The sequence below is a fragment of the Nannospalax galili genome, unplaced genomic scaffold, assembly GCF_000622305.1.
Source record: "Nannospalax galili isolate Female #2095 unplaced genomic scaffold, S.galili_v1.0 scaffold32, whole genome shotgun sequence".
NCBI lineage: Eukaryota > Metazoa > Chordata > Mammalia > Rodentia > Spalacidae > Nannospalax > Nannospalax galili.
The window spans coordinates 4704153-4716721 of NW_008335297.1; the positions used below are offsets into that span (position 1 = coordinate 4704153).

The 12569-nt window shown below is 44.8% G+C and overlaps 1 protein-coding gene across 3 annotated transcripts in view; it reads right to left on the minus strand.

Moving 5' to 3' along the window:
* The window catches only part of Clec16a (C-type lectin domain containing 16A), a gene marked incomplete in the record, with an annotated part of 241639 nt that overhangs the window by 50179 nt on the left and 178891 nt on the right, over positions 1 to 12569 (minus strand). For all 3 annotated transcript variants that reach the window (XM_017797361.2, XM_017797362.2, XM_008829928.3), the window contains 2 exon segments: positions 1808 to 2012; positions 4709 to 4860. In XM_017797361.2, coding sequence (XP_017652850.1) covers positions 1808 to 2012; positions 4709 to 4860 — 357 coding nt within the window.

Sequence of the window (12569 nt, forward strand, 5' to 3'; positions counted from 1 at the left end):
TTGTCTTTTTTTGAGACAGGGTCTCCCTATAGCCTCAGCTGTCCTGGAACTCACTATGTGGTTCCACAGGCTGGCCATGAACTCACAGAGATCCACCTGCCTCTGCCTCCCGAGTGCTGGGATTAAAGGCGTGCACCACTACGCCCAGCCCTTCACATATTTTTTTGTTGTGTGGTCTTCCACTCAACTGAAGCTTACCAATCAGGCTAAACTAGCTGGCCAGTGAGCACCAGAGCCACTTCTGTTTCCACCTCCTCAGGACTGGGATTACAGGTTTATGCCACCACATCTGGCTTTTCCATGGGTACTGGGATCTAAACTCAGGTCCTCATGCTTGTGCAGCAAATACTTTACCAACTGAGCCATCTCCCCAGCCCTATTTCAGAATTTTTAGTGTCTGGGTGGCTGAATCTTGACTATAAATGATCATGGTTGGGCTGAATCTTGACTGTAAATGATCATGTGTGAGGGAGCATCTAGATGTGCATAACTATTTATGAGTGTGCTTACCTGTCATTGCTACCCTCTTTCCTTCATAAACAACTTTCATGACCAGTTCAGAGGGGCTTTTAAAAATCAATTTAAGAAATACCCAAAGCGTTCGTTCTAGCAGTCACTTTACAGCATAATCCTCAATTTTCAAATGAAATATTTGACTTTCATGCCAGCTGTGAGAAACTGCTTTACATTAAAGGGGAAAAAAGTCTGAATATAAATCGTGAAAGAAAGGGCTGAATGATTTAAGTCACTTTACACATTACAAAATGCTTCTGTAATGATTCCATGGGCCAAGTTTCATCTAAATGAGAAATAAGAAGGGGGACTACTCAGGCCACAGCCACTGCAAATCACAGAGGCGTGCGTGGCACACTGTGGAGCTGCCATGCCTAGAACACAGCCCTCCTAGGGCTGAGTCTCAGGTTGTTCCTTGAGAAAGTGTCCCTCCTCACTGTGGGCTAGACATTCCCTTGGCAGCCACAACAGAGGGACTGTTCAAGTTTGAGCTGAAAGTACTGGGAGTCTTGAAGGGGAGGCTGGTGGTTTAAGGAGCTGACAGACAACACATCTGCCCTCCCCTACCCTGCGCCAAGATAAGGCCTTGGCTTCCACTTTGCCAGATGGAGGAACATCTTTTAGGCCTTTATGAAGAAAGCCCCTGCAGTACACCATCCTGCTCCTTGTGAAGCACGAAATGACTTCTGGATTTAGTATTCGGTGCTGCCTCTCCCAACCTCCCCTCTTGCAGGTGCCTGTCCCAAGAGCTGGGAAGGGAAAGGAAGAAAGGGTGAGGGAAATTCTGCTAGGTTGGGGTAGTTTAGTGGCAGAGCAGTTGCCTAGCATGTGTGAGGCCCTGGGTTCCATCCCCAGCACTGCAACTACAACAAAACCTGATCTAGAGTAGGATGTCCTGCCAACTTGTTTTCTGTGTGGTCAGCAGGTCACAGCCTTAGTTTCCCCTGCTATAAGGAGGGTAGCAAAGATCCTACCAACTTAAGGGCTGTTTGGGGTAACCAGGATGGCAGAGATTGCAGCACTTTGTGACTATAAGCTTGGGAATTTCAGTGTGAAGAGTGAGAACAGGTGTTCCCAGCCTCTTGTCTGTTAGGGAGGGTCCCTTCCCTTCCTTGAAGCCCTGTAAGTTTTCTCTAAACACTTGGGAAGCAGGGAAGTCCCACCATTCCTGAAGCATAGCAAGTCCTGACCCAGCCATATCCTTATCTATAGGAACCCCTGGACTTTTCCAGGTGAGTGTGAGCAGGGAGTGACAGCTCTGTGGCTGTATGTTCCCACTCTTGTGGCCACTCACCAGCTATTCTCTGCATCTTCATGCGCCTGGCCTGGATGCGGCCCTTGGCCAGGCGCTGTTTGGCGATGATGCAGCGGATGTGATCGGAGAACACGAAGGTGGCCTGCAGGATGGGGAAGGGCTTGGAATGTGGGCTAGAGGCAGGTTTGTGGATGATGATGTTCAGGGCACGGCTGTCGTCTTCCACACCTGTTACCTGCATGTCCTGCACAGCAAGGAAGCAAAGGCAAGATGTCTGTCATTGGGAGAGGGTATCCGTGGAGAAAGATACCATCACTTTGATTCTGCTTTTGCTCTGAAGGAGACCAAATCTTACAAAGTCAAGGGTGAATGCAGATCAGCCTAAGAGGTGGGAAAAAGTCAGTGTTGGATGTGATGGCTGGTACCTGTTTTCATGAGGACTTGGGATGCCTAGGGAATAAAGGGGCACACCAGCCTCTTTAACAGCCACCACTGTCACAACAGGCAAACTGTAATAATTCTTACTTTAGGGAAACCAGAGGTCACAACTCCAAATCTCCATTGCTACCTGGTGTCATCTGAAGCACAGCTGCTTATCTCCTTGCTTCTCTTAAGAATGAGCGTTGTTAGTGTTGTTTGGTAAATCGTTGGTATATCCCAAGAGAGGGCCACCAGGGCCATTTGGCAGAGACTTTAGCAAGCTGCATGTAAAAAGACACTGACAAGCGGCAAGTGTAATAAGGATCAGTCCCACATAAAGCCTCAGGATGGATTTTGTTGCCCACAAAGGTTCAAGGGCACATGAGATAAAAGCACATGAGACAGGAGATGGACCCAAAGGTCAGCCATGCTAGAGGAGGTGGGAACCACTGCAAAAGGCCCAGAAGGAAGAGAGCCACTGCATTTGGCTCCTCTTTGGAAAGAATGCCTGCCTCAAAGGGTGAGAGTGAGGATCAGATGAAGCTATTATGCATTTAAAGCAGGGAGCTCTGGATGCAGAGTAACGACCTGACAAATAGTAGCTATTGGAAGACGACCAAAAAGGGGGGAAAAAAAAAGGTTTATGTGGCTTTCATTGTCTGATGGAGGACACACATTAATCCTTTGGGGGAGAAAAACACTTTCCTGACACTAAATTCTAAAGGAAATTGATATAAGCCTAGATAAACAAGATGTGCAAGTCATCTAGTGGACAATGCTTTACATAGGAATCTTTTTGGAAAAAAAAGATTCTTCTATAGTTCTCTCTTTCTGCTTCACTGAAAGACTTTTTAAAAAAAGAACAGGAAGATCCTGAAAGAGGAGCCTGGGAAAAAGAGGCAATGGTAGTAACTTCGCATATAGGGTGGTTACTGTGAAGAGTGGGATCCAGCTGGCTGGTCAGTGCTGTGGTAAGGAGGAGTGGAGTTGGCAGGGGTGAGGTCTTTCCAGGAACAAGAACTGCACCAAGGAAATGGATTCTCTGACTCTCAGGCTGGGACAGGTTCACTGGGAATTCAGGGACGGAGCACAGGAGGAATGGGATGTGGCAGGCTCCTCTCAGCGCTGCAAGTTCTTTGTTTCATTAGCTCTGCAGCTCAGCATTAGTCACCCATTGTATTGACAAATGCTGAAAAATCCCAAGTTCCAACTTGATGTGTAGCTAAGCCTCACTTAGCTTCAGAGGGAGTGAGGAGGGAATTCTCAGGAACTCCTGGTGGTAACAGTGATGTGAGAGGAAGTGGGCAGGTTCTATGGACTCTTAAAATAGACACATGCCAACTTCTTGGTTATCTGCCTAGGGAAATCCTGTCTAGGGCACATGGAAACCGAGCTCTGGGCTTGCAGCAGTATGCCTAGGAAGTTGGGGACAATCAACTTGGCCAGGGAGCATGCCCTGGGGTAACCAGCAGGTGTGCATTTGCTAACATGGCTAGATACACTCCAAAATGCTCTAAGAGAAAAGCAAGGTCCAGTATATGGCCAAAGTGATGGCATAAAAATCTACCCACATGCTCAAATACCACCATCCCTTAGCATCCAAGGAATATTATTCTAGGACCCCCCCCATTCCCACTCTCCAGGAATGCCAAGCTGCTCTTATATAAAATGACATGGTATTTACATATAACCTTCCTACATCTTCCTGAAGACTCTAAATCATCTCTAGAGGACTTACAAGACTTCATATAGGATATACACTAGGTAGACAGTTGTTTAGGGAACAATGATAAGAAAGCAGTTTGTATATGTTTAGGACAGACATGCTTCTTTCTAAAGTTTCTCAGTTTTTGTTTTTTTAGTAGACTCTCATGTAGCCCAGGCTGGCTTCAAAGTTGCTATGTAGACATGAACCTTGAACTTCTGATTCTCCTGTCTCTACCTCTTAAGTGCCGGGACTACAGGTGTGCACTATCACACCTGGTGGTGCACTATCACACTGTGGTGCTGGAGATGGAAACCAGTGCCCATGCAGGCTAGGAAAGCTTTACCAACTGAGCCAAAACCCCAGTACCTGCTCCCCCCCACCCCATTATGAGACAAGGTCTTGCTACCTACTCCGTGACCTGGAACCTACAAAATTGGACAGGCTGTCCTTGGATTTGTGGTGACTATTCCAACTTTTGCCTGAGTGCTGAGATTACAGATATGAACCACTATGTGTTCCCCCATCTCCCCACCTGACACTTGGCTGGATACACAATTAAAAAAATAGTACATGTAGGTACATGTACTTGGCAGTGAAACAGATCTGGAAAGATCAGCCAGACAATGGAGGCTATCTCCTGCAGGGGACAGAGGAAGGCTCGAGGGTTTTGGTCAGATGTAACTGACCCTTATCTGTGCAGTGCTCTGACTTTTGTGCACATGCTCCTTGTGTCATCAGAAGTACCTGTAAAGCTAATTTGGCACATGCATGTGTAGAGCTGGCTGAGAAGAGATGGGTTCTTAGAATCTCACCTGCAGAAGGCCTGCAAACTTGACCACTCCCCAGCCAAGTCGAGACACATCGGGCTCCACCAGGCTCATCTGGTAAATATCCACAGCCAGGAAACGTTGGACCATGCCGCCGTCCTTGGTGATCACTGTGCAGGCAATCAAGTCGCTGTTATCTGGGAGGAGGGAGCAAGCAGAATGAGGCCTAGCTGGGCAGTCTGGTCTGAGGGAGATTCTCTGGCTGCCTCTTGAGGGTCCTAGTGTCACAAAGAATTGGGTTTAAGTCCCTCCTTGGCCAGCTCTGTTGGGCAAGTTTCTTCACCTCTGGGCCTCAAATTTCTCATGCTCTCAAAGCAGTTCTTGTTGGGACCGATACAAAGCACATAAATCATTAGGCCAATGTTCACTGTATATCACGTGTACAAACTGTAGTGGAAGCACCTGCATAGCATGCAGGGGGTTCCACCTCAGCATCAAAACAACCATCATCCAACAGCCCAAATCCTGGGAATATACCCAGGTTTCCTTGTGGACCAAAGGCAGTTTACATGTATGATGATGGTTTTTGCCTAAGTGAAGGAAAATAGGAGCTCCCTATTCTCAGTAGCACCATCCCCAAGTCCTCAATTCAGTATCTGACAATTCAGAGCCCAGCTCTACCCTTGGAGGAGTGTGACACTGAGCCAGGCACTTGTTCGCTCTGAACCAAGGTTTTCCATCTGTGAAATGGGGAGAAGGTTCCTTATCTTGGGATGTTTGCTGCAGTAAATGGGAGCAAATAGGAAAAGTATTTAGCATGGAAGAGTACACACAGGTGTCCTCAGCATGTGTCAGATCTCTTACACTTGAAGTTTATACCCAAACCTGATGTCTCATTTAGCCCTCATCCTGCAGACTCTGAAGTCACCTGAGCAACACAAGTCATCACATCTATAGTCCATTCTGCATTCCCTTTTCAATGAAACCCTCCCTCATTTATGTTTTCAAAGATAGCCAACTCAGGAAAAACCCCAAATGTCCCCAAATAGGGGAACAATGTGTCTAACTTTTCCCTATCAGATGGAAAATTATAAACCCCATGTAAAAACTTATATTTAACCAAACTCTAAACAGTGGTTACATGTGAGGAGGGAAGTGAGAAAAGGGAGGTGGGAGTGTGTGTGAGGGAGTACCAGTGCTAATGGAAGAGTCCATTTAAAAATAACTGCTTTTTATTACATTTACGTAGTTTTGTGTGTGCATGAGTGTGCATCCCACTGTGTGTGTGCACAGGTCATGGGACAACCTTCAGGAGTCAGGTCTCTCTTGTCACCATGTGGGTACTGAGAATCAAACCCAGGTTGTCAAGTCTGGCATCAAGTACCTTTCTTTACCCGCTGAGCCTCGTTGCCAGACCCCCCCTCCTTTTTTTTTTTTTTTTTTTGGTCTTTTTTTGAGACAGGGTCTCCCTGTAGCCCCAGCTGTCCTGAAACTCACTAACTCACTATGTAGACCAGGCTGGCCTTGAACTCACAGAGATCCGCCTGCCTCTGCCTCCCAAGTGCTGGGACTAAAGGCATGCGCCACCATGCCCGGCAGACCCCATTTTTATCCCCTATACTACTCTATTGCTTGAAATTACTTTTAAAATGAGAAAGTATTTAAAATACACTTTGAAAAACATATTTAAAAAGCCTAAGGGAAAAATCATATTCATGGGCTGTAGCTGCAGCTCAGTGGGAGAGTACTTGTGTAGCAAGCACAAGATTCAATCCCTAGCACACACATGCACAAATCATTCACATTAGGTTAGGCTGTAGCTTATTGTAGAGCATTTTCCTGGTATGTGTGAGGCTCTGGGTTTGATTCCTAGCACTGGAAACAAAAATTTATTTACAAATAAGCATAATAACAGTAGGAAAAATTACAATTTTAAATGGAAAAAAAAAAAAGAGGGCATGGGGTTGGAGAAATAGCTCGGTTAAGAGCACTGGCCGCTCTTGCAGAAGGCCTGAGCTTGGTTCCCAGCACCCACATGTCAGGTAACAACTGCCCCTAACTCTAGTTCTAGGAGATCTTGTTATGGCACATAGGTGGCAATTAAGTAAAAGGTACAATTAAGCAAGGTAACGTATGGCCTCAGGGGTTACAAAGACTTCCTTCCAGGTCAACCATAGGGGGTGGGATGGAGGAAGACTCCAGATTATCTCCCCAGTCTTATCTCTTGTCTAAGAGCTCTTCCTGTTCCAAAGCTCTTAATTACCATCACACTGCAAAAGCTTTCCACCTCCACAATAATCTGACACCCTCTTCTGGCCTCCATGGGTACTGCATACACATGGTACACTAACAGACCTGAAGGCAAAACACTCATACACATAAAAGAAATTTTAAAACATTTTTTAAAAAAGAAAAAAAGATGCCGGGTGTGGTGGTGCACGCCTTTAGTCCCAGCACTTGGGAGGCAGAGGCAGGTGGATCTTTGTGAGTTTGAGGCCAGCCTGGTCTCCATAGTGAATCCAGGCCAGTTGTGGCTACAGGGAGATGCGGTCTCAAAAACAACAACAGCAACAAAAAAACCACAAAAAAATCAAAAACAAAGAAGGTAGAACATTTAGTACCATCATTTTGAGATGTGAATTAAAAGCAATCCCACAAAAAAAATAGTTCAGAGCAGTATGTCAGAGCTTTGAGAGAAGCCTCTGGCTGCTTCTGGCTGTAGCTCAGTGACAGATGCTTGACCAGCATACAGGAGAAGTTTTCGATGAGAAGAGTGGTAGGTGGTATTTTTTGTAATAGCTTTATTGAGGTATAATTCATAAACCACACAATTCGTTCATGTTTGAGTGTACTGAGTTTTCGTAAATCGACAGTTGTTATGTTGAGACTTTCTAGTGATGGAGTACTTTCATCACCTTAATATGTTCTACTGGGAGCCCAATGGCTTAAATCTACTGTTAAGGAGGAAGGCAACAAAGATGATATAAATTCTGACCCAAATTCATATGACAACAAATTTGGACTCATTATCCAATACACACACATACATACCATTTTTCACTTTTCAATTGACTTGAGGGTAAGAGGAAAATCTTTCCCTTCCTCTCTTTAGGGCAGGCACCCCAGGAGGACAGAGTTCAGTTCTCTGAGATGTAAGTTGCTTGGAAATTCTGGCTTCTGTGTGAATGTTTCCAGGGTATGGTCTGTGATTTTACAGGCCTCAGGCGTCAGTGTCATCTCTCTAGCATTTGACACTTGGGATAGTACAAAACCTGCAAGCAAACACCAGCCCAAACAGGCGCAAGCCTCTAAACTTGGACTTGTCCTTTCTTATTATCTAAAATCTCCTTCCTCGTCCTAGCTGTCTAGCCAAAGAATCTAGAAAATTTATAAACACCTACACCCACAAATACACACACACACACACACACACACACACAATTTTGAGATAGAGCCTTGCTATGTATCACAGGTTGCCCTCCAACCTCATTATATAGCCTAGTTTGGCCTCCAAATCATGGCAATCCTCCTGCCTTAACCTCCTGAGTGCTGGGATTACAGGCATGAGCCACCAAGCCCAGCTTATATTTGGACCTGAATTTTCTGTTGTTGTTTTTTTGGTGGTGTGTATCTATACGTGTGGGTGTGCATACTTGTAAATGTGGAGACCAGAGGTCAAGCTTGGGTGACCTCAAGAGATAACTACCTTGTTTTTTGAGACAGGGGCCTGGGACATAGGGCTCAGCAATTAGGCTAGGCAGATAGATCAGTGAGCCTAGAGATCTACCTGTCTCAACCTTCCAAGTACTGGAATTATAAGCATTCACTACCATATCCTTTTTTTAAACAATGCAGACGGTGGGGATTGAACTCAGGTCTTCATGCTTGTAAGACAATTTTTTTCTCCTCCCTCCCTCCCCTTTTCCCTCCCTCCCTCCCTTCCTTCCTTTTATGTGTATGAGTGTTATGCCTGCATGTGTGTAAGAGGGCATCAGATCCTCTGAAGTTATAGAGGGTTGTTAGCCACCATGTGGGTGCTGGGATTCAAACCTGGGTCTTATGCAAGAATAGCCAGTGCTCTTAACCTCTGAGTCATCTCTCCAGCACCAACAAACATTTTTCTAGCTCCCCAGTTCCCTCGACCCTCGATTTTTAATTCCATATTGCATGGCATTCTGTTGTCTGTTTTTGAGTTATCAAAAGTGAAAGCTGTCTTATTCATTCTTAGACATACCTTCTTTATGGTAGGTGGAGTTTATTTCCTTTACTCAATACTCAAATATTTTCTCAATGAAAATCTTTTAGTTTTTCAAATGAGAACAAGTCTAGTACCTGCCTTTCCTTTCTCCTTCCTTTTCTCCTTTCTCCCCCTCCTCTCCTTTTCCTGTTCCACCAACAGGATAACAGCTTTCTTCTGTCCTTGTATTTGAAGAACTGCTCTGAGGTTCAGATCAGTGATATGTGTTAGTGATCTGGTGCTTGTCAGGGATGGTGGGGTTCACTGGAAGGGAGGCTGACTCCTTCTTAAAGCTGAGCTACCTTAGGGGCTTCAGGGAAAAAGACCTACCACCTCGACCACAAAGGGGAAAAAAAGGAAGGCCAAAACCCCAAAGCAGAACAGCTTTTCGGAGATGTCATTGAGACATCAAAGCCCTGTGAGCACACAGGGAGATTTCATAAGAAATGAGAATGTGGTGAGGGAGTAATGGGGGCAGTTAAGAAGAAATGAAGAGGCATCCAGGGACTAAACGCTGTCCTTGTGGGAGTAAGGAAATGCTGGCTTTGGGTGACCTGGTATGGGCTTCTTGGGTATGATTTTAGGAAACTCTTGCCCCAACGTGACTATTCTACATGTAGGCTGTGAGCATTCCTGTGTGGAGCTCTGGGACAAGCTAAGTGAGTCTGGATTGTGACAGGGTCTCAAATGTAGGAGGAGTCCAGAGAGCTGTCCAGTGGAACCTAGTCTGTCAAGCAGGTGGGAATGGATTCTGCTGGGAGTCAGAAGTCGCCATGCCAATGTGCTAAAGCCCTGGGAGGGATGGGGGTATGTAGGAGGGACTCAGTGGCAGGCAGCTCTGTCCTGGAATATAGCAGCCTCGGGAGCCTCCATGCATGGCTCTCAGGAGTGCACAGTGCACAAGGCCTCCTGGTCACCCCTGCATGGCACTTTCCAGAATTCAATGCCCAACTCCATCTCCTGGACCCCTCCCTGACTACAATTCAAAAGGGTGTTTAGGACTACCTTAAGAAACACTACAGAAGGGCTAGTGAGATGACTCAGGGAGTAAAAGCACTTCCCACCAAACCTGATGACCTGAGTTCAATCCCCAGAACCCACATGGTGTAAAGAGACAACCAACTCCAAAAAGTTGTCCTCTGATCTCCACCCATGCACTGTGTCACATGTACACCCACACACATGCATATAAACATACATATAAACATACACACATACATATAAACATACACAAAATCAATAGTTATAAAAAATATAATTACAAAATGCCAGCTGGGCCTGGCAGCATAGACCTGTGATCCTGGTTACCTGGGAAGCTGAGGCAGAAGGATTACAAGTTCAGTCCAGCCTGGGCAACTCTGAGAGATCCTGTTTCCAAATAACAAGTAAAAAAGGGCTGGGGCCATATAGCTCAAAGACAAAACAAAACAAAACGAAACAATTACTATTACTGTAGAAAACTACCAGAGGAGAGTACAGAACAGCCCAATGATCCAAGTGGCAAAGATGAATCAGGCAATGACTATGAGAGGACCATAGATGAGAGGAGGGAGACAGTTAATGAATACACAGAGGTGCCTGCCCTCATGTCAAATCAGGAGCCAAATCAAAACAAGATACCATCTTCCATCCATGAGGTTGGCAGAAAGACAAGACCCTCATAGCATCAGGTATTGCTGAGGACGCAGAGAAACTGGCATTCTCAAAGGCTGCTGGGAGGAGAGCAAATGAGCATGGCCGTTTGGAAGGGCAAATAAGCATTATTTATTAAAATTTAGTTTCACTTCACTGGAGGAAAGACAGCATGTTCAGCAAATGGTGCTGGCAAAACTGGATCTCCACCTGTAGAATGAAACTAAACTCTTTTCTTTCACCTTGCACAAAAGTCAATTCCAAATGGATCAAAGACCTCAATGTAAAGCCTGAAACTCTGAAACTGTTAGAAGAAGCCATTGGCAAAAACCTACAAGACATAGGTGTAGGAAAGAATTTTCTAAACCAGACATCAATTGCTCAGGAAACAAGGTCAAGAATCAACAAATGGGACCTCATTAAACTAAAAAGCTTCTGTACATCAGAGGAGGCAACCAGGGAAGTGAACAGAAAACCCACAGAATGGGAGAAGATCTTTACCAGCGACACATCTGACAGAGGTTTAACATCCAGAATATATAAGGAACTCAAAAAACAAAAAATCAAGAAAGCAAGTGACCCCATTAAAAGATAGGCTAAGGATCTGAACAGAGTTCTCAAAAGAAGAAATAAAGATGGCTAAGAAACACTTTAAGAGAAACATCTTAAAAGATGTTCAACATCACTAGTAATTAGGGAAATGCAAATTAAAACCACTTTTAAGATTTCATCTTACCCTAGTCAGACTGGCTAAGATCAAGAGAACACAAATGATACCAAATGTTAGAGAGGATGTGGGGAAAGAGGAACAGTCATCCACTGCTGGTGGGGCTGCAAACTTGTTCAACCCCTGTGGAAAGCAGTGTGGAGAACTCTTAAAAAACTACAAATGAACCTACCATTTGACCCAGTTATACCACTCCTTGGCATACACCCAAAGAACTCATCCTATTGCAGAGACACTTGTACACCCATGTTTGTTGCTGCTCTTTTCACAATAGCTAAGAGATGGAAATAACCTAAGTGTCCCTCAACTGACGAGTGGATAATGAGAACGTGGTTCATTTATACGATGGAGTTTTACTCAGCAGTAAAGAAAGAGGAAATCATTAAATTTGCAGGTAAATGAATGGAACTAGAAACTGTTATACTAAGCGAAGTAATACGGACTCAGAAAAAAAAATCTGACATATGTTCTCCCTCATATGTGGATCCTAGAACCAAATTCTGGTAAGTGAGTATGTATCCAGACATAACTACAGGAACCAGGATAATGGAAAGGAACCAGGGAGGTAAAGGAAAAGAAAGAACCTGAAAGAGAAGAACAGGAGGAAACAGTCATTAGTAAGGGAGATAGGAATAAAAATTGGGTTAGTTTAAGGGAGACGGGAGGGAAAGGTATACAAGGAACCTAGGGGATAAAGGGAAAGAAGGAGCTCAAGAGAGGTAGGACCGTAGGAGAAGGGTATTATTAAGGGAAAAAGGGGAAAGATGGGGACACCTTAATTGGGGAAACCATGATGGAGGGGTGAGACAATGCGAGAGATAAATAATGCCTAGCTAGTTTTAAAAACCAGAGGGAACCATATTAGCTCAACAACCTACTGGACAAATTATACATTCCAGATCAAGAAATTTATGTCTAGGCAAAGTTTATCTGAGAACAATTGGTCTTTTCCCAAGATTTATCTACATGGCACACAGTAATTAAAAGTACCATACTGGTGGAACTAACCTTCTTGGATGTTGAACAGACATACTTTGAGGTCTATAATAATTTGGTCAGAGGGACATAAAGGACACTTTTTGCTCCTTGCCTTCCTAGGTCGACTAGTTCCAGGGGACTGTGAGCATCTCTCAAAATGTCCTGTAATTGTGGTGGGTCACCTGTCCTCTTGATCAAGGAGGCCAAGGAGACCCCACCAGATGGACTTGAACCAGTGTCCAGTCTACAAAGAGGAGGGTCAACACAAAGGAATCATTTCCTCCATGCTTCCAAGCGAAGCCAGGCATGGTTGAGCAGGACCTTTGACTTAT